We start from the raw sequence: 20,016 nt of genomic DNA, 5'->3' as shown, positions 1-20,016 counted from the left end.
ATCATGACCTGAGCCGAAGGCAGACGCTTAACAACTGAGCCAGCCAGGTGCCCCTAAATAAAGTTGATTTTTGAAAGCTTATCTCCCCTTGCCCTTCCCTGGCTGTGTGAGCTTAGGCAAAGCCCCTAACCTCTCTGTGCCTCAGGTGAAGGAGGAGGGAGACGGAGCGGGGGAGAGAATCGAATTCAGGGGGGGAGTTGAGGTCTCAGATCTCACCCGTGGGTACACAGGTACACGCCAGAAACATTTATAAACCAAACAGAAGGTCTTTGTGAGCCTTTGGGGTAGAACACAGACCTGAGCTGGTGACCTGGACGGCTCCTGTGTCTCAGGAGGGCGGGTCCTGGACTGAGCTCTGTCAGGTCTTACCCGAGTCCCTTTGAACCACTGGGCACTCCTTGGTTGACCTAAAAAAGCCAGTGGAGCCGTCCCTGGGTCCCAGAGGGACCGTATCAAGGGCACAATTCAGAGCATTGTAAGAACGCCTTTTTCAATCGGCAGATGGGGCTGACACACCCATTCCCTGAGGTCTCAGCTGCTTGGGGCAGTGTTTGTGGGTACACACAGCCCGAGCCGCAGGGGGCCTGTCCTCACAGCCTCACACACTGGGGAGACTGGGCTGCCCCCCAGACAGGGACGGGACATCCCAGAACAGTTGGGGCTGCAGTAGAACCCAGGAAGGGCACCCAACCCAGCCTACAGAGGGAAATCAGGGAGAGCTCCCCGGAGGAGAGGCTGCTGGAGTTAAGGCCCCTGCTATGGAACCCCTACCGCGTGCCCTGGGTCGGATCTCAGAGGAAGAGGCGTATTTTTGTGGCTGCCGTGGAAAGGGTGTGTGTGGGCAGGAGGGTGGGGGGGAGAGGCCGCTATTGAAAGCAGGGGTGTAGGTGGGGACAGAGCGGGAGATAAGGCGGGAGGAAAACGGTGCCTGGTGCAGGGGCGGCCTCCCTGGCAGGAGCCTGGACTTTCGCTGAGGCCCAGGTGGGAGCAGCTTCTCCAGGATCCATCCACACATGCTGGGAGGATGGGTGAGGGGGGGCAGTGGAAATGAGAAGTGGTGGACACAGCCCGCATGGAGAATGCAAGCAAGTAAGCCTTGTCCTCAGGCCTACCCCAGGCCCTTCCCACCCTGAGTCAGGGGGCCTTTGCCCCTGGAGCTTCCTGGGTTCCGAGACTTTAAGACAGTGTGTCAGAGATTTGCCAAGAATGCATTTCTATCATTCTTTAGTTCCTAAGCCTCTCTGATCTGATCCTTCTTCGTTCTTAAACTCCACTGGTCTTTGCTCCTCACGTTCCCCAATTGCAAGCTTCTCTGAGCCTTTGATCCTTTGATTCTAGGATTCATTCATTCGCTTCGAAACTATTTATGGAGCCTCTCTGCTGTTGTCTGGGCTGAGGATACGGAAAAGAACAAAATGGATAAGATTCCTGCCTTAGGGGAAACAACACTTACTGAGCGCTCGCCACGTGCCAGGCCCCATTCTAGGAGCACACGTGTAACTTGTTTAATCCTTCAGCCAACCGGGTGAGTGAGAGACCCCTACCATCCCCATTACATGAATGAGGAAACCAGCCACAGGACTCCGGAATGCCTTGTTCCAGAAAGGCTGGGACTCCAGAATTCTTTACCCTTAAGATTTTAGGGTTCTAGAATTTTTTTTAAGACTTTATCTATTTATTTGAGAGAGAGAGAGATCACAAGCGGGGGCGGGGGGTGGGGAGGGAGAAGCAGGCTGCCCGCGAAGCAGGGAGCCTGATGCGGGGCTCGATCCCAGGACCCCGGGACCATGACCTGAGCCAAAGGCAGACGCTTAACCAACTGAGCCACCCAGGTGCCCAGGGTTCTAGAATTTTTTGGCATAAAGATTCTGTTGAGCTTGGATTCAAGTAGACAATGGACACAGGAAAAGGTACTCAACCTTGATGTTGAGCCAGGAATTGCAAATTAGAACCACCCTGAGATGCTTACACACACACACACACACACACACACACACACGCATGCATGCATGCAATGTGACTCATATTTTAAAAGTCTGGCCAGAACTAGAGCTGGCAAGGAGATAGGGCGAGTAGAACCCGCAGCAGACATGGGAAATGGGAGTAAAAATTGGTGCAGTGGGGACACCTGGGTGGCTCAGTCGGTTAAGCATCTACCTTCGGCCCAGGTCATGATCCCAGGTTCCGGGGATCGAGTCCCGCGTTGGGCTCCTTCCTCAGCAGGGAGCCTGCTTCTCCCTCTCCCGCTCCCCCTGCTTGTGCTCTCTCTCTCTGACAAATAAATAAATAAATCTTAAAAAAAAATGGTGCAATCACATGGGAAAACTATCTGGCCATATCTTGCCCTGCTGGACATAGACCCATCATCTGCCCCATCCTATGACAGCTCCGCTCTTGGGGAATGCAGAAAAACGGGTGCTCCCTGGCACGAGGAGATGCACACATCCTTGTCAAAAGAGTCACTCACGGGGGCGCCTGGGTGGCTCAGATGGTTAAGCGTCTGCCTTCGGCTCAGGTCATGATCTCGGGGTCCCGGGATTGAGGCCCACATCGGGCTCCCTGCTAGGCGGGGAACCTGCTTCTCCCTCTGCCTCTGCCCCTCTCTCTCTCTCTCTCTCTGACTCTCATGAATAAATAAATAAAACATTTAAAAAAAAAAGTCACTCACATGTCAAAATCACACACGTGCCCGTCAATAGGAGAATGCATTAACAAACTGGTATATTGTGCAAGAAAAATAGGACACAGCCATGCACACGAGGGCACTCCCATGGACACAAGAATCTGCGCATACCTCACAGGGTTACCACTGAATGCAAGGAGCCACGTCTTGCACTGTAAGATCCCTTTATTAAAAACGCAAAACTGTAGCGGTCAGGTGTATATTCATAGGCAGCAAAAGTATTTTAAAAAGCCATAAAACCATAAAAGAATATATGGGTTACTTTGAGGGGAGAGCAAGTGTTGTGATTTGGAAGAGGCACAAAGGGGCTTCTGAGGAACCGGCAAAACCATTTCTCACTACAACTAGTTGTTCCCTTCATAATAGGTCGTGAAATGGGACATTATTATTTTATGCAATGCCCCCCTTATATTTCATCATTCAAAATACATATTTTTTTTAATCCCGCAATTCCACATCTCTCTGGTCCTCAGATGACTTGGTTCTCCAAGGGGGCAAAATTCCTGAACCCGGAGGCAGGAGGGGGGCAGCTAGAAGCCACAAGAGGAGAACTGGGATCTGAAACACACAATACGATCTGATTTTCCCAGAAGTGAGCAAATGTACTGTGACGATGTGTAACCACAGGAGGCCAAAGTGACAAGTTCCGAGGTGGGTGATGTCCAAAGTAGACACCACAAGCCAACCGTCGCCTCCCACCCGCTCCTGCAGGGCACGGCCATAGGGGCTCCCATTTTTTCCGTCTCCCGCCAGCCAGCCCAGGGCTAGGTGCCCCGTGGGCACATCCTCACCAATGTCTGGTGCCAGCCCCATGCTTTTCAGATGTGCAAACAGCTTGCCCGGGGGGTGCGGAGCTGAGAGGCAGCCATGCTAGGGTTTGCTCCCGGCTGGCGACCCCATGCCACAAAGTGAGGGGCTGGAGACACACACCCCCAGTCCTCACTCTCCCGGGAAGGTGTTGGAGGGCAGGGGTGGCCCCCACTGGGGCGGACGATGGCTGGGGACAGGGGAGGTGAGTCTGCCGTGGCCCAGGCTCAAATGAGGAAGAGCCTAGCATGACCTCGGTTTTCCCAGGAGCCCAGGGAACTTTTGCATCTGTATTTTTAGGCCCTGGTGGCCGCAGGGACGGTTGTGGCCTCAGACTGTGGGAGATGCCGACTTCCAGGAAAAAGGCTGGCTTTTCAGGAAGGGTGCTGTCCCTTCCTATGGGATGGGCTCCGTGCTCTACCCTGGGGAGTGGGATTGGAAAGGCGGGGGATGCTCCGAGTTCCTTGGGGGAGGCTTGCCCCATCTCAGGGAGTGGCTAGGTTGGTGGGAGAGAGAGATACTTCCCCAACTCAAGTCTCTAGAAGCAAGCACTAATCTGATGGAGGAGGCAGGCAACAGCTCCCTCCGGGGCAATTCCTACCTCGTTTTAAATACTGGGGACAAGATTAATCTCACTCTCCCAGTGCTCCTGGTACACCGGCCGATTCAAGCTACGCAACTCAGTGAGATAGTGTGATGGAGGAGGCAGGAGGCAGACTCACTCTCAGGGAACTTTAGTATGATGGTGGAGGCATGCCCACTTTCTCCTTGAAGCTCTAATCTAATACTCATCTGAATGTCCCCTGGAAGGGGGCAAAATGGCTCCCCTCAATTGAGAACCACTGTCCCGGGCAGATGAGGGAAACATGCCGCCTCATTTCCAAGGAACTCCCAGTCTAATGAGAGACATCCCCCAGGCACCCAGCCAGAGGGAGTTCTGGGTCCGATAGGAGAGACACCACTCACTCTCAGAGATATCTAATCTGAAGAGATGTCACACCCTCCTTGTCAGGGGGATCCTAATCTGGTGGAGGAGAAAGAACGCAACTCAAACGCACCACGAACTCCTACACCGGTGGGGAACATGTCCCCCACCTCGGGGACCTCCCAGTCTGATGGTGGAGGTCTTCCTCCCATCCTTGGCGAGCTCTAGTTTGATGAAGGAGGCAGCCTTCTTTCTTGTACATTCGCCCTCCTCCCTTGCCCACTGAATGAGGGTTTCCCCCTCCCCAACTCTGGGGTGTATCCTAGAATCGGGGAGCTTCTGCGGGAGGACACCACGGTTCCCCAGCCCTGGGACTTCCCTTCATTGGTCAGCCCAAGACCAGGGCGCCACGGGGGTCAGACATGCCTGCCCTGCAGCTCACCTACCCGCCCCCCCACCTCACCCCCCCCAGCTCAGCCACTTAAGGCAATCACAGTAATGGGACATCACCCGGCTCTTTTTTTTTTTTTTTAAGATTTTATTTATCTATTTGACAGAGAGAGACGCAGCCAGAGAGGGAACACAAGCAGGGGGAGTGGGAGAGGGAGAAGCAGACTCCCCGCAGAGCAGGGTGCTCTGATGCGGGACTCGATCCCAGGACTCTGGGATCATGACCTGAGCTGAAGGCAGACGCTTAACGACTGAGCCACCCAGACTCGTGAGCTTCCTGTGTCCCAGCCTTGCCCGGGGCTTTTCCACCCCTAACCCCGCCAGTGCCCTAGTCTGGGAAGGACAGGGTCCACCCCCACCTTCCAGACCAGGCTCAGAGAGCATGGACCGGCCGGAGGCCACCTAGCCGGAAACTGGTAGAGTGTAAGGGAGACCCAGATTTGTCTCCGTTCCGATGGATGAGTAGGACGCGTCTGTGCCAGGTAAGCGCACCAAAGGCTTTCCTGCTGACTCACGGGAGCCTCCCAGCCATCACGTTACTCTTCTCCTGACTCAGAGGGGGAAACTGAGTCTCAGAGCGATCAGATGCTGCTCTGAAGCCACCCAGGCAGAGACAATACCCGCCCTCAGCTTGTCTGACTCCCACGGGCTGTCCTCACGGATCCGGTCCTCCAGAAAGCAGACGCTTAGAGGCAGGAGGGCAAAAAGTTAGGGAGAGCCATCCATGAGGAAGGGAAGTGGGGAGGCAGGATTGGGTGGGGGGAAGGAACCATCAGGCCACCACGTCGGCCCAAGGGAGAGCCCCTGCAGCAGACTGCCCATTAGAGGAACCCCACAGTAGGCAGAAATGGCCAGAACCCCCTACCTCGCCTGGCTCTGTCAATGGCCAGAGGCTGCCCGGGAGATAGTGTCCCCGACTGGCAAGCCGAGGCTGAACTTGAAGGAGCCAACTGTGGGAGGCTGTCAGCCAGCCATCTGCACACCTGCCATAAGTCTTTTCTTGAAGGGGGATCCAAGCAGCGTGCCTCTGTGGCAGCCCCTCCCATACCTATATTAATAATAGCAATCGTGGAAAAATGATACCTTCCATTTACTGGGAACTTAGCTCCTTGCCCGCTTGAGCTGATGCGCGTTAACTCCTGTGACCCTCACAACAACCCTGTGAGGATTCACTGCTTTGTCCCCGTTTTATAGATAAGGAAACTGAGGCTCAGAGAGGGTAAGTCACTTGTCTAGGGTCACACAGCTGGTAAGTGGCAGAGCTGGTATTCGAACCCGGTTAGACAGTGAGCCCCCCATTGACAGATGAGGACGCTGAGGCCCAGCATGACACTGCCTACCATCTGTCTACCATCACCTCCCCGGAACCCCTGAGACCTTCCCCAAACTGCCCCCCCAACCCAGGGCAGATGCCAATATCCCCAGATCTCTCCCACCCCATCACCTTTGTCTGATCAAGGCAGTGCATGGGGCAGAGGGTGTCTGGTCTCAAAGCCTGAGGAGAGATGTTGCAATCCTCTGACTCAGCATCGTGCGTGCGTGCAGACCCAGCAAGAGGGAGAAAGGGGAAGATTAAGTCTTGGCCAAGGCCCCAGATGGGCTGATCCTGCTTGGTGCCAGGGATTCCAGAAGCTGCCAAGGCCCCAGGGTGGGGAGGAACCAGGAGGTACAGGGCAGGCTGCAGGAAGCTGGCCGGCATTCGCCCCTGGGGGTGGGGAAGGGGCAGCCTCTGGGAGCGGAGCTGTCCGCAGACCCAAAGCTGTGTGACCTTGGGCAGGGCCCTCCGGCTCCAGGCTCGCATGTGTTTTCCTCTGCCTTTGTAAATTCGATCGCTCTCTCCCCAAACCTCTCTTAAATCGAAATCTATACCTTCCTGCTGCACTGTGACCTTCCATCAGCTTGACCTCCCTCCCCTGTGCATGGAGGCAGGAGAAGAGCCTGCAGAGAGACCATAGTCCCTGCAAACCTCTGACCACAACTTTGCCTGTCTGGGTCTGAGTTTCCCCTTCTACACCCTTCCCGCCCAGGAAGGGAGGGTGGGGTCTGGAGTTAGAGAGGAGAGGTCTCTAACTGCAGTCTCTCCAGACGGCACCCCTCCCAGGTCAGCGGGTGCAGCAATCAGGGCAATGGGGACACAGAGACCTGGCAGAAAAATCTCAATCCTCCCTCCACTCCGTCCCTTGCCCTATGACCCTGGGGCAGTGACTTCCCTCCTCCATGCTTGCTTCTTTCTCTGTAAAATGGGGCTTTTGGTTGGATTTCCTCGCAGGGTGTCTAGAGGATTGAGTGGGCCAGTTTCTAGTGGGAGCTCAGCCCAGAGTGAATGGGCCCATCTTGTCTCACCTCTGGATGGAGAAGGGTGACAAGGAAGGCCTGGCCCGAGGAGCTAGGCAGGCAGTATGGAGACAAGAACGGACATCATGCATTCCGTCATTTCTTCTGCACACCTGGTCTCAGTCGGCTCAGCAAGCCTGTGAGGCAGGAGCTGTTATTATACCCAACTATAAAGTCACAACAAAGGCACAGAGAGGGAAACCCACGTATCCAAGGTCACACAGCTCTCACATGGCAGAGCGCGGTCCCAGACCCATGTCTCCAAGCCCCGCAGGGGGACATCCTAATTTCCTCAGTGAAGTGGGTCCAGCTGTTGAGACTCTGTGATTAATTGATAATAATAATAATTATCACGGTTCCTGTGGTTATAATAAGACAAGTCATAATTGCAGCCACATTGCATCCAGTGCTTCCTATACATCAGGCTGGGCAGAGTGGAAGCAGTCATTTCTTGATTTAGTCTGTTTTATGGTAAGGAAGCCACGGTTCCATGAGGTTAAGTAAGTGCGTGGAAGTCACACAGCTAATGAAGGCAGAAGACAGGACTTGCACTCAGGCCTCAGCTGGGAGCAAAAATTGGGGCAGAAAAAGGCCCAGGAATTAAGCTGATGGGAACCTAGGGTCTGACAAGCACCACCCTCCCCTCCGGAAGGCCCCCAAGAGCTAGGAAGCTGCCCCAGGCCCACAGCCTTCTAGCTGGGCCTTGAACAGGTACAGCCTTGGTCCTTCCTTCCCCCAGGAGGATGCAGGGGAGGATGAGAGGGGAAGAAGCAGTAGGAAACTGGAAAAGATTTGGACAGATACAAAGGGCGGCCTGCAGGAGACAAAGTGGTTAGACACAATGTAGGACTTCCGGGCCCTCTCTGGGAAGTTTCTGGGACTCATCCAGGGGCTGCCCCTGCCAGCAGGGGGCCTCCAGAGCTCAAGCCCAGAGAGGGGAGACCCTAGTTCTCCCCGCCTGGGGCACAGGGAGCCAGGGGGGAAAGGAGGGGGCAGCCATCCTGGTTCCGCATCCTCCATTCCCGACACTGGAGGGAGGCGGTTGTGGGAGCTGGGACTTTCCTGAGCAGTAGAAGATTCTGGGAAATTAGACAGCTGTGGGGTGGGGCTGACTCCAGGCCTCCCTTCCCTTCCCTTCCCTTCCCTGGGTCCCTGCTTGGTCCCAAGCACGCCTCTCTTCCCTCTGCCCCAAGGAGGCCCTCTTCTAACTGCTCCTCCTCCCTCAGACCATGCTTTCCATCCTCAGACCCTCAGGTCTCCCCCCTACTCAAATCTCCTCTTCCCTCAGAACTCCCCCCCACCCCCAGCTCTCCCCTCCTCCCTCAGAGCTGCTCTCCTCCCTTGGTCCTCCTCAGACTTCCTTAGACAGTGCCCCCTCCTTCAGACCTCCTTCCCCTCTCTCAGGCCCTCCTCCCTCAGACATTCATCCTCTCCCTCAGCCCCTCACCTCCTCCCTCAGACCTTTTCTCTCTCCCTTCTCCCCCTCCCTTAGACCATTTACCTCTCTCAGACCTGTCTTCCACCTTCAGAGCCTCCTCCCTCAGACTTTTATCCCTCATCCATCCTCAGACTAAGAACCCCCAGCGCGCTCTCTCTCTCTCTCAGCCCTTCCAAACCCTCTCTGGGCCAAGTGCAGACACACCACCCCCCAACCAGTCCAGCCTAGGCCCACCTGCTACAGGAAGACAGGGAGTACGAGGAACTTGGGTGTCCTTCCAACCCTACCTCCTAGGGTCACCACCTTGACAAGCCTCGCCCCTCTGAGGCTCAGCTTCCCCTTTTGTGCAGCGGGGTAGTGCTCCATATAGGACCTGTCCACTGTCTGAGAGTCCCCTCAGGCGAGGTCTGGGTGGATGAGAACACCAGCACCCAAACTCTCCAACCTAATTCCTTCACCTGAAGCTACCCCAACATGGGGAGGCAGGGGATGATGTTGGCCCCATTTGCCAGAAGACCAAACTGAGTCTCAAGACAAAGGACTTGTCTGAGGTCCCATGGGAGCAAGGAGTGGAGGTGGGATTTGGGCCCAGACCTTGCCCCCAAATGTTTCTCCATTACAGGGGCTAAGGGACCCAGAGAGAGGCAGAAAGGAGAGAAGGGGGAAGGGGTGAGGCCTCTCTCTGCCCACAGCTGCTCCTCAAATCCCTGGTTAACGATCCACTGGGGTGGGGCCGGAGTCCTGGGCAAAGTCCCTTCCTGGGGACCGGGGCCCCACACCGGATTTTCAGGGCCCCAGAGAGACGCTGCTAGGGAGACAGAGACACAGACAGAGATTGGGAGACAAAAAGAGAGAAGGGGCGGGGCCGGAGACGGGGAGAGGGAGGCCAGGGATGGATGGAGGGACAGAGTTGCAGAGACAGGGGGAGACACAAAGAGAACCAGGGGGACCTGCGTGCCTCCTGGAGAGATCCGGGGTGCAGCCCCCATTCCTCTGCGCCACCACCCCCCCCCAAGTCCCCAAAGCCTCCCCCTTGGCCTCCCGTAACTCGGTGACCCGGACTCAACCCCAGCGACAGCCCCGCCTCAAGGGAAATCCGGGAAAGCCCCACGCCGCTGGGGTCCCTCCCTGGGGCGGAGAGAAGGGAGGTAGGGGAGGGGCCCCGGAAAAGGCCCGCCTCTGCCCCTCCCCGCCCACCCGCTCCAGCCTGCCTCTGAGTCATGCCCCCAACCCGCCCGGCCTGTTCCCCACCCACCAACCCCACCCGGAGGGGAGGGGATTGTGGGGGAGAAGTGGTAGCCAGACTGCCACCCCCACCCCCACCCCAGGCCCGGGCTGTGGTCGCCCTGACTCTGGTCTTGTGTCTCCGCGTCTCTTGCTATCTCTCTGTCTCTCTTTCCCTTGGTCTGTCACGGTCTCTTCGCCCAGAAGCTCGGGCTGGGTGCAGGGATCCCTCAGGGGGAGACACATCCAGTGTTTCTCTGTGCACTTTCCCACCGCACCCCACCCCCAGCGAAGTTCAGACCCACGGTCGGGACACCTGGAGGACGCAGAGATGGCGACAGGGCAGGCAGAGGGACGGTGCCTGGGCGCCTGCCGAGAGCAGTCCCTGACCTGGGGGTGTCTTTTTTCCTCCCGCAAAGGAGGAAACGGCTCAGCGAAGGGAAGTGCCTGGTCAAGGTCACCCGGCGAGGAAGTGGGGAGTCGGGACTCGAACCCGCGTCCTAGTGAGCCCAGGGCCTCCTGGAATCCCTCCCTAGGGGAGAGGCTGAGGGCAGACAGCACTCGAGAGACGGAGAGATAGTGAGAGACACAGAGACAAGAGAGACAGAGGCAGTGAGAACCGAAACACAGACATAGGGATACAGGGAGAGAGACCGAGACCCAGAAAGACACCTATCCGGACGGGAGAGTCAGAGACCGTCAGAGACTCAGAGATACAGAGAGAGAGAGAGACAAATAGCCAGGAAGACCAAAACACTGAGGCAGCGACTGAGAGAGGCCCGCAGCCGCAGGGGTGGGGACCCCCGCCGCCTGGCCCCGCCTCCTGTCCCCCCCCCCACGCCGGGGCCCAGCCGCCGGGGGCGCCGCGGGGTCGGGAGGGGGCGGGCGCGGGGCGCGGCGCGGGCGGGGCCCTCGGCGAGCAGCTCCGCGAGGCGGCGGGAGCGGCGGCGGGTCCAGGAAACCCCTGGGGTGGACGGGTGGCCCCGGGGGGGGGGGCGGCGGGGGGGGCCGGGGGCGGGGAGGCGGGCGACCGGTACCGCCCCGGCCGACAAAAGTCCCTTCAGTTCAGCCGGCGGCAGGGGAAGTCCCGGCGCCCGGCGCAGCCACCCTCCCGTGCCGCCGAGCCGAGCCGCGCTCCGGCCGCCCGCTCGGCCGCCGTCTCCGGCGGCCCCATGCCCCGATGCCCCGCGGGGGCCATGGACGAGGGGCCCGTGGACCTGCGCACCCGGCCCAAGGCCGCCGGGCCCCCCGGCGCGGCGCTGCCGCTCCGCAAGCGCCCCCTGCGCGCGCCCTCCCCGGAACCCGCCGCCCCCCGCGGCGCCGCGGGCCCAGTTGTCCCCCCGGATCCCCTAGGCGGCGGCTCCGACTCCCCGGCGGTCCCCGCGGCCCCCCACGGACTGGCCCGGCCAGAGGCGCTTTACTACCAGGGTGAGTGGCTCCCACGGGTCCTGGCCAGGTGGGGGTCAGACAGGGCATAGGGTCACCAGAGCCAGGGAACAGTTCAGGACGCAAATACAGGGGCTCCCAGGGAGCTGAGAAGCAGGGGGACAGAATCCAAGGTCCCAAGGACACAGATATGGGGTTCCTGGGGAGCTAGGAGGGGGCAGAGCCTGAGGTCCCGGGGACACAGTTATGGGAACATCAGGGAGCAATGCCTTGGGACACAGATATGGCGGTCCCAGGACGCTGGGTGTCAGGGGGCCCTGGGGGACAGAGCCCAAAGTCCGAAAGCCACAGATGTGGGGACCCAGGAGACAGTGCCTAGCAGTACTGATATGAAAGTCTCTGGGAATCAAGGGGGCAGAGCCTATAGTCCCAAGAACACAGAGTTATCAGCTCTTTAGAACCCAGATATCTAGGATTATGAGGACTCAACGCTCAGGCCCAAGAAACTGGGGTTCTTGGCATCCAGATATGTGGTGTCAAAGGGAGTCAGGGAAACAACGACTCGGGTTCTAAGAAGACAGATATTAGGGATGTCAGCATATCAGAATCTCAGGAACCTGATATCAGGGAAGAGTGGGAATCAGGAGAACAGAGTTGGAGTTTTAAGCACCCCAATATCTGGAATCACAAGGATGCAAGGAAACAGGCCCAGATAATGGGGGTCCTGAGGAGCCAGTAGGACAGAGATCTGGGGTTCTGGGCACCCAGTTATGTATGGTCACTCAGGGTCTCATCTGAGGTCAGGAAGTCAAGGGGTCACAAAGTCATGGCTTGGGGATGGAGGGGTCTAGGAATGGGGGACAGGACTGGGAAATTCTGGGACTGAAGGATCTAGGGCCAAGATGAAGAATTTAGGCAAAAGTCTGCAAGGCACCAAGGTCTGGTACTGGAGATATGAGGACCTGCAAACTTGGGGGTGCACGGACGGGGGCCCCCAAGGATCAGGAGATGACAGAAGGCCAAACACCATTCTCCCCATCCTATCTCAAAGAAGGGGCATCCCCTACCACAGCTGTGCCACATCACCCATCCCTGAGTGACCCCAAAGCTGCAGAGAGCCCATGCCTCCACTGCGTGTATACATGCCTCCACTGCCCCCTCCCCTTTCCCATTCCCTGGATGAGAACCCAGGCCTCAGTTTTCCCCATCTGTGTGATGGGTGGAAATGGCTTCGACCACTGCCGTGGTTGGTGTCTGGCTCCACTCCTCTCTCCTTCTTTTTTTTTTTTTTTTTTAAAGATTTTCTTTATTTGACAGAGAGAGACACAGCGAGAGAGGGAACACAAGCAGGGGGAGTGGGAGAGAGAGAAGCAGGCTTCCCGTCGATCAGGGAGCCCAATGCGGGGCTCAATCCCAGGACCCTGGGATCATGACCCGAGCTGAAGGCAGACGCCTAACGACTGAGCCACCCAGGCGCCCCTCCTCTCTCCTTCTGACCCACCCTTCTCCCCAACTCTCTGCAGTCACCCACACCCTACACCTAGTGCTTCATCCATTCCTACCTCCTTCAACCACAAATTTACTCAGCAAATAGGCCCTGGGGTCCCCCTGGTGGGTGATGATGGGGTTCAGGGCCATGCCTACTAGGAGACGGGGAGTCAGATTAGTGAAAAGTGACAACAACAGTGACCAGGGCTCACAGGGGATGGTGAAGGGGGAAGCCGCCTGAGCCCAGATGGATGTGGAAGGCCAGTTTGTCTTGGGCCTTTATGGCCCAGTATGAAATGCAAAAGGTACCTAGAAAAAAGGGGCAGGTGACACAGCAGGTGCGAAGGCCTGGAAGCAGGGGTGGGCTGAGGGTCTGCGGGCTTGGCCTCACCCATGTCCTTTCTCTGTCCAGGACCTTTACTGCCCATTTATCCCACCCCGACTATGGGCTCCCTCTTTCCTCTCCTGAACCTGCCTACACCCCTGTACCCCATGGTGTGCTCCATGGAACACCCCTTGTCGGCTGACATCGCTGTGGCCACCCGTGCAGATGAGGACGGAGACACGTGAGTAAAGCCCCCCCCCATGAATGCCGGCCCTGCACCCACCTCACCCACCACAACACAGGGGCACCCAGCTTGGGCTTTCGAGTTCTCTCAACCTGTTTCCACTGCAGGCTGTGACTTGGAGCAAGGCTTCCCCCCCAACCCCCGCTCTGTGCCTCGGTTTCCTCTTCTGAAAAATGGGCAGTCTGAGAGCACTTACCTCCTAGGACTGTTTTTGAAGCAGGGGGCTTCCAAAATTTTTATCAAAATCCAAACATGAGAGGGGTGCCTGGCTGGTTCGCTTGGTAGAGCATGCAAGCTCTTAATCTTGGGGTTGTGAGTTCAAGTTCCACGTTGGGTATAGAGATTACTTTTAAAAAATAAAATATACCCAAAGATACCCAAAAATTCTTTAAAAAAAAACCCAAACATGTGAAAGATACTTCACTGATTGATTTGTTACGTGAATTATACATGTTAAGCTCTTAGCACTGAGCCTGGTAGGTTTTAAGTGCTCAGTAAGTATTAATTAATATTATTGTTATGATTACTTTATGCTAAACCCAGCACACATCCACACATAGAAGTTTGAAATAAAACTTGCACAGAACAAAACAAGAGTCACCCTTACTAGATGGGCTCCACTCTGTATTTTCTATTCTAGTCTGTTTCATGGTCATAGAGGTCAATTAATTTGACGATCCCTTTAAACTGATTTCACACATCCCATAGTTTATCCCCTGTGGTTGGGAGAACGTGCCCTTGAGGCTGCTGAAAACCCCTGCAGGGGAAGGGTCAGCTCTGTGCTTAGCGCACGTAAGCACTCAACACCCTTGACCATGCCGATTATTATTTTATCCACCCAGGTTTGAATTTCAGCTGGCCACTTTCTCGCCCCTCTCTGCCAGAGTTTCCCCCTGTAAAAACAAGAACTATAAGCGTGTGAAAGTCTGTGAGGCAGACAAGAGATCGCTTCTATCAAGTGCCTATCTGGGAATTGGTAGGGATGGAAAGGACACGCTCACTGCTGCAGAAAATGGGGGGGGGGGAGGCCTCCATCACTGGCCAACTTGGTGACTTTACATCCCTGAGCCTCGGTGCCCCTTTCTGGAACTCGGGGCTCATATCGGACCGACCAAAATTAGGATTCAGTGCAATGATGTACACACGCAGAGAACATAGAATAGGGCCAGGCACACAGTAGGTCCTCCACACAGGGGAGTGGGGCAGGGGGTGTTCTCACAGAGCTCCCCAGGGGCTTCTGGGCCACTCTGTGAGTCCTAGCAGGAGAAAGTGCCTGAGAAGTCTAAAAGGCTGAATAAAACTAGTTCCCTCCCACTCTGGGTACCTCTGGGGTCATCTGCGAAATAATTTGTATCTGCCCCCAGGGATGATTTGTTTGCAGCCTGTGAATGCAGGGTGCAGAAGGCGACCTGGCACACCAGTCTCGAATCCTGCGCCCCACCCGCCCTCCCCCGCTCTCCCCCCTCTCCCCCCGCCCCTCCAAAGCAAACACTTCAGCCTCAGCTGCCTGTTGGGGGAAATCCCTTCCCGCAGAACTTGACCGCAGCCCAGCTGCTTGCCTCCCCCACGTCAGCAGCCGTCACTCACTCGCAGCCTCCCCCTCCTGGCGTTCAGTCTAACCTTAACCCCTTCCGCTGGGGCCAAGACTTTACCGGAATGGACAGCTGGCTAGCCTGGGGGTGGGGGAGGGAGACACGCTAAGTCTGGGTCCCCAAAGCAGCCAAGCTTAGTTGGGAGCCTGGACTTCTAGGGACTGAGGAGAGCAAGAATCTCGGGGCATCTGGACCCTCAAGAGGTCAAGCATCGGCAGGCTAGAGGTCTCGGTCTCCAAGAGAGAGGGGAGGTGTTCTGAGTCCCAGAGAGCGGACGTCGGGGTACTGTATTCCTTGACCCCTGGGGGGTTAAGGAACAGGGTATAGAGCAGCTTGGGGATCTATAACTCACAGGGACTGGGGAAGTTGGTATCCGCAAAGAGTTAGGGCACAGTATAACCGGGTCCTAAGAGATCTCAGGGGTGGATGCCGGGATCTGGGGGATTGGGAGCCAGCTGGAGTCTGAGCCCTGAAGGGTGGAGTTCCAGAGGGGCCCCTAGGCTGGAAAACTTGGGGTCCTTCCCCCCAGGGAAGCTTGGGTCTCTTTGGTTGGCCTCCCTCCTGCTCCACCCCACGCGAGGATGGAAGTGGGGGTGCCGGGGGTGGCCGGGGTAGATCCCCGGCGGGAGGCTTCCCTCCCCCGGGAGCAGGAAGCGGAGCCCCGCCCAGCAGACCTGTTACTGGAAGTCCGAGGGCTGGGCCGCCCCTCCCGTCCCCACTTCCTCCAGCCCCGCCCCACCCCCTGCAGCCCGCGCGTTTATGGGAACTCAGGCCTGGACGGTTTCTCTGAAATCATTCGCTCCCTCTGCCCTCGCTTAACCCCGCCCGCCCCGAGAGGGACCCAGGCCAGGCTTCCTGGGAGATGAAGGGAGGGAAGGGAGCCCTTCTCCGGACCGCACCCCACCCCACCCCACCCCCGCCCCGGCCCAGGTCCGGCCCCTCCCCCAACATTTTCCTTTTAAATTTGGCTCTCACGGATCGGGATCTCCAGGTTCAGCATTTCACCTGCAGAGCTCCTGTGGGGAGGTGGGCGCGACCGTGGGCGATACCGTACGGAGGAGAAAACCGGAGGGCCACGTGACTTTGCTCTAGCACACGCAGCTAGGGAGGGTTGCAGCCTAATCTGCACCCCTGGCCTGCTTAGCCCCCCAAAGCCACCACCGCCCCCCGGGGAGAGGGGGGTGAGGTTGCTGCAGGATCTCTCCACCACCACCAAAGCACTTAAGGGAGCTGGTTTACTGTGTGGATTTTGGAAGCACATCCCACAGTGGGGAGAACCCCTGTTCACCTGCCTTAGCAAGGCTCTGGGTAGTAAGAGGCAGTGGTGGGTGAGAAAGTCGTTGCTCCAGTAAATGGACGTCAAGAGAACGGTCTGCAGCCTGTGTGTATGCGGTCACCCTTGTAAGCTCAGTGCTAATGTCCCCCCCCACACACACACACACACACAGAGTCATCCCAGATTGCCCTCAACTCTAAATGGCTCTTCCAGGTTGGGGGCTGTGGGAAGGAGCCCGAAGGGTATTGGGAAGCAGGACTGGGCAGAAATTGGGCTGCTGGGAGTCTCAGCAGGGCCTTAGCTGCCTCACGGGGACGGGAGCAGCTGCAGCGGCCTTTAGAGATGGGGCCAGAAGGCTAGGCCCTCTATGCCAGCACCGACAGGTCACTGGATGCCATGGGATGGCAGCTGCCCCCGCTCAGGACCCGGGCAAGCAGTGCTTTTCAGCGGAGGGTAATTCCCAGAGAGAGCTGAGAGCCAACAGCCTTCCCAGAAGCTGGGGGAGTGAGTCCTTCAGTCCAGAAGGGGGGATCTGGGTCGCACAGCCCCGGGTGTCCAGCACAGTGACTCCATCCCAGTCCATCCCACCTCCCCTCTGGGCAAAAATCCCTCCAAATAGATGCACTGGGGTTGGAGGCTGAGCGTGACTCGCAGTGACAACTACTGAAGAGAACTTCCCACTCGGGTCACAGATGAGCAAGCCGGGGCCGGACGGGAGAGGTGGGAGCATGCTCGCCAGCCTCAAGGATGGCCAGGGATCACCGCCATGGATTCATTTATTCAGGGCATGCTTGTGGAGCACCTGCTGTCAGCCCCAGCCGCGCTCCGGGGCACGGGGCAGGGACCAAAGCAGACAAAACGCCCTGCCCAGGTGGCGCTGACATTCTAGAAGGGGAGATTCAGACAGGAAACAAAGCAAACTGTACAATGTCAGGTGATGATGTGGAGGAAAATTAAGCAGGGGAGGGGGGGGAAGGGGAGTGAGCCATGGCCACACCATTCCGGCAGAGGCCCAAATGCGGGGAGCAAGTGGTGCAGATGATCTGGGGGATGACTGTTCCAGGCAGAAGGAACAGCCAGTGCAAAGGCTCTGGGAGGCAAGCAAGCGTGCTTGTTCTGTTAGAGGCACAGCAAGGAAGCCAAGCAGAGTGAAGAGAGCAGATGGAGAAGAAGCCAAAGGGATTGAAGAGGGGGAGGCAAGATCACAGAGGGCCTGTTTGGCCCTGATTCCGAGGGTTCTGAGCAGAGGAGGGACCTGACCTGATTGAGGTTGCAAAAGGGTCTCTCTGGCTGCTATGTGGGAGACAGACAGCAGGGCAGGGGTGGAAGGAAGCAGGGAACAGTCCAGGAGGGAGGAGATGGTGGCCGAACCACGATGGAGGGAGTGAGGGTCAGGAAAAGTGGTTGGATTCTGTATACACTTCCAAAGTACCCGGCACGTGTTGGACTCGGCACCGCGAAGTGTATGGGGGTGAGAGGTGACCAGCCCCTAATGCTTGTGATCCCCCCATCCCCAGGCCACTCCACATTGCCGTGGTGCAGGGCAACCTGGCAGCTGTGCATCGGCTGGTCGGCCTCTTCCAGCATGGGGGCCGGGAGCTGGATATCTACAACAACCTCCGACAGGTGAGCCTGGCGGCCTAGATCTCATGGAAGAGAGGCCTGAGGGTCTGGACTCCTGAGTCCTAGGAGCTGGGGAGTCCTGAGGAGCTGGTGGGGGGCAGCGGTGGGGAGCCTGACTCTTGAATCTGATCGGAGGACTGACTCCAGATTTCTGGTCCCTGGATAAGACTGGAGCTCGGGGTCAGGACTGGGACGCAGGGCAGGGCACAGGTCCCTCACAGTCTCTGTGCACCCCCCCCCCAGACACCGCTACACCTGGCAGTGATCACCACATTGCCATCCGTGGTCCGGCTGCTAGTGCTGGCTGGTGCCAGCCCCATGGCACTGGACCGCCATGGCCAGACAGCAGCCCACCTGGCGTGTGAGCACCGCAGCCCGACCTGCCTGCGGGCCCTGCTGGACAGCGCAGCCCCGGGCACCGTGGACCTGGAGGCCCGCAATTACGACGGTGAGCCCCTACCCCGGCGCCGGGTGGGGCTGTCTGGCAAGACCTGAGGTCTTTCCGGGGCTCCAAAGCCCCAGACCCAGGTTAACTGAGTCTTCCTGTACCTCAGGGCTCACCGCCCTGCACGTGGCCGTGAACATGGAGTGCCCCGAAGCCGTGCTGCTCTTGCTGGAGCGCGGTGCCGACATCGACGCGGTGGTGAGCAGACGCGGGCCGGGGGTGGGGCCAGAGGAGCCGGGAGGGGGGGCGGGGCGGGACCCCCCAAGGGGCGGGGCTTGCGTGGGAGCCTGCGCGAGTGGGTGGGGTGGGGCTTCAAGTATCTAACCCGATTGAGATGCTGGACCAAGCTGCTGGGATATTGGCCGCCGGCGGATTGGGCCGAGCTTGGAGAGGCTCAAAGACCTTCCCTCCTTTCTGCAGGACATTAAAAGCGGCCGCTCCCCGCTCATCCACGCAGTGGAAAACAACAGCCTTAGTATGGTGCAGCTGCTGCTGCAGGTGGGTACGGCCCCTGCCCTTGGCCTCTCGCCCACCCTTTCCTCCAGCACCAGCCCAGCAGTCGCCCCGTCCCTGGCTTCCAGCTCAGGCTCCCGCCCGCTCTTGCTCCACTTCCAGATCTGTCCCTTCCTTCTAGGCCTCGTTATGTCAACCCTATGCTTCACCCCCCAGGCTGCCCTCTTGTCCCGGGACTTCTCCCTTTCCTCCCCCGTCCCCAAAATGAGCCGGGCCCGGCGCAGATTGCCTTGCTCACCCTGCCTTCCCGCTTTGGCCCTTTATACGTCCTGTCCCTTCCGCCCCGCCTCGACTCTGGACCTTTCCTTTCTCTGACTCCGCCCCTACTTCGGCGGGCCGGGACCGTGGGCCGATCCGCGGGAGTCCAGCCCGGGTTGATCAGCCCGCCAGCCCAGTCCCGCTCCGGCCCACCTTGGGTTCTGGCTTCCACCCTTCTGTCAACCACCCCGGATCTGGTCCCGCCCCGGTCCTGGCGTCGGTCCGGGCCACCCGCCTGCGTCCCCCGCCCTTCGCTCGGACCCCATCCCGGCCCCGCCCCTCCTCTGGCCCCGCCCCATCCACCGCCCCGGCGCGGGTCCGGCGCGGCGGTGGCGGTCCTGACCCGTCCCTCCCGCCCCGCAGCACGGCGCCAACGTGAACGCTCAGATGTACTCGGGCAGCTCGGCGCTGCACTCGGCGTCTGGCCGCGGGCTCCTCCCGCTCGTGCGCACGCTGGTCCGCAGCGGCGCCGACAGTGGCCTCAAGAACTGCCACAACGACACGCCGCTCATGGTGGCGCGCAGCCGCCGGGTGAGTGTGCGCGCTGGGAGGGCCGGTGCCCGAGCGCCGGTCCGCGTGGATGCGACACCTCGGTGCGCGCGCGTGTCTGTGCCGGTGCGCGGGGGGGGGGGGGAGCGGGACAGCCTGTGGGTCCCAGCGAGCTCTGACAGGGGACATGGAGGCACGAAGCAGACCCCGTGCACGAAGAGAACGGAGAGAGGGAGAGCGGTGTGGGCAGGAGTAGCCTGATGGTGACCTCCCATCTTCCCACAGGTCATCGACATCCTGAGGGGGAAGGCGACCCGGCCTGCTCCTGCATCACAGCCAGAGCCCTCGCCGGAACACAGCGCCACCACCTCCCCTGAGAGCAGCAGCCTCCTCAGCTCCAACGGTGAGAACCTAGCTCCCGCCACCAGCTGGCCAGCCCGGCCTCCCCTGGACCCTCCAGGCCCCCAGCCCCTGCTCCCCCAGAACCCTCCAGGCCCCCAGCCCCTGCTCCCCCAG

At 58.6% G+C, this 20,016-nt stretch overlaps 1 protein-coding gene across 1 annotated transcript in view; it reads left to right on the top strand.

Moving 5' to 3' along the window:
* Window positions 1–11,033: 11,033 nt before the first annotated feature.
* BCL3 (BCL3 transcription coactivator) overlaps window positions 11,034–20,016 on the top strand; it is a 10,718-nt gene continuing 1,735 nt past the window's right edge. Inside the window, exons 1-8 of the mRNA XM_032388321.1 lie at window positions 11,034–11,289; window positions 13,148–13,301; window positions 17,690–17,798; window positions 18,039–18,243; window positions 18,350–18,438; window positions 18,661–18,738; window positions 19,375–19,542; window positions 19,786–19,903. Coding sequence (XP_032244212.1) covers window positions 11,034–11,289; window positions 13,148–13,301; window positions 17,690–17,798; window positions 18,039–18,243; window positions 18,350–18,438; window positions 18,661–18,738; window positions 19,375–19,542; window positions 19,786–19,903 — 1,177 coding nt within the window. The remainder of the gene's footprint in view (window positions 11,290–13,147; window positions 13,302–17,689; window positions 17,799–18,038; window positions 18,244–18,349; window positions 18,439–18,660; window positions 18,739–19,374; window positions 19,543–19,785; window positions 19,904–20,016) is intronic.

Source organism: Phoca vitulina, unplaced genomic scaffold (genome assembly GCF_004348235.1).
Source record: "Phoca vitulina isolate PV1807 unplaced genomic scaffold, GSC_HSeal_1.0 scaffold52, whole genome shotgun sequence".
Classification (NCBI taxonomy): Eukaryota; Metazoa; Chordata; class Mammalia; order Carnivora; family Phocidae; genus Phoca; species Phoca vitulina.
Note: the sequence above shows the minus strand (reverse complement) of the source record. Positions and strands in the feature narration are given on the sequence as shown.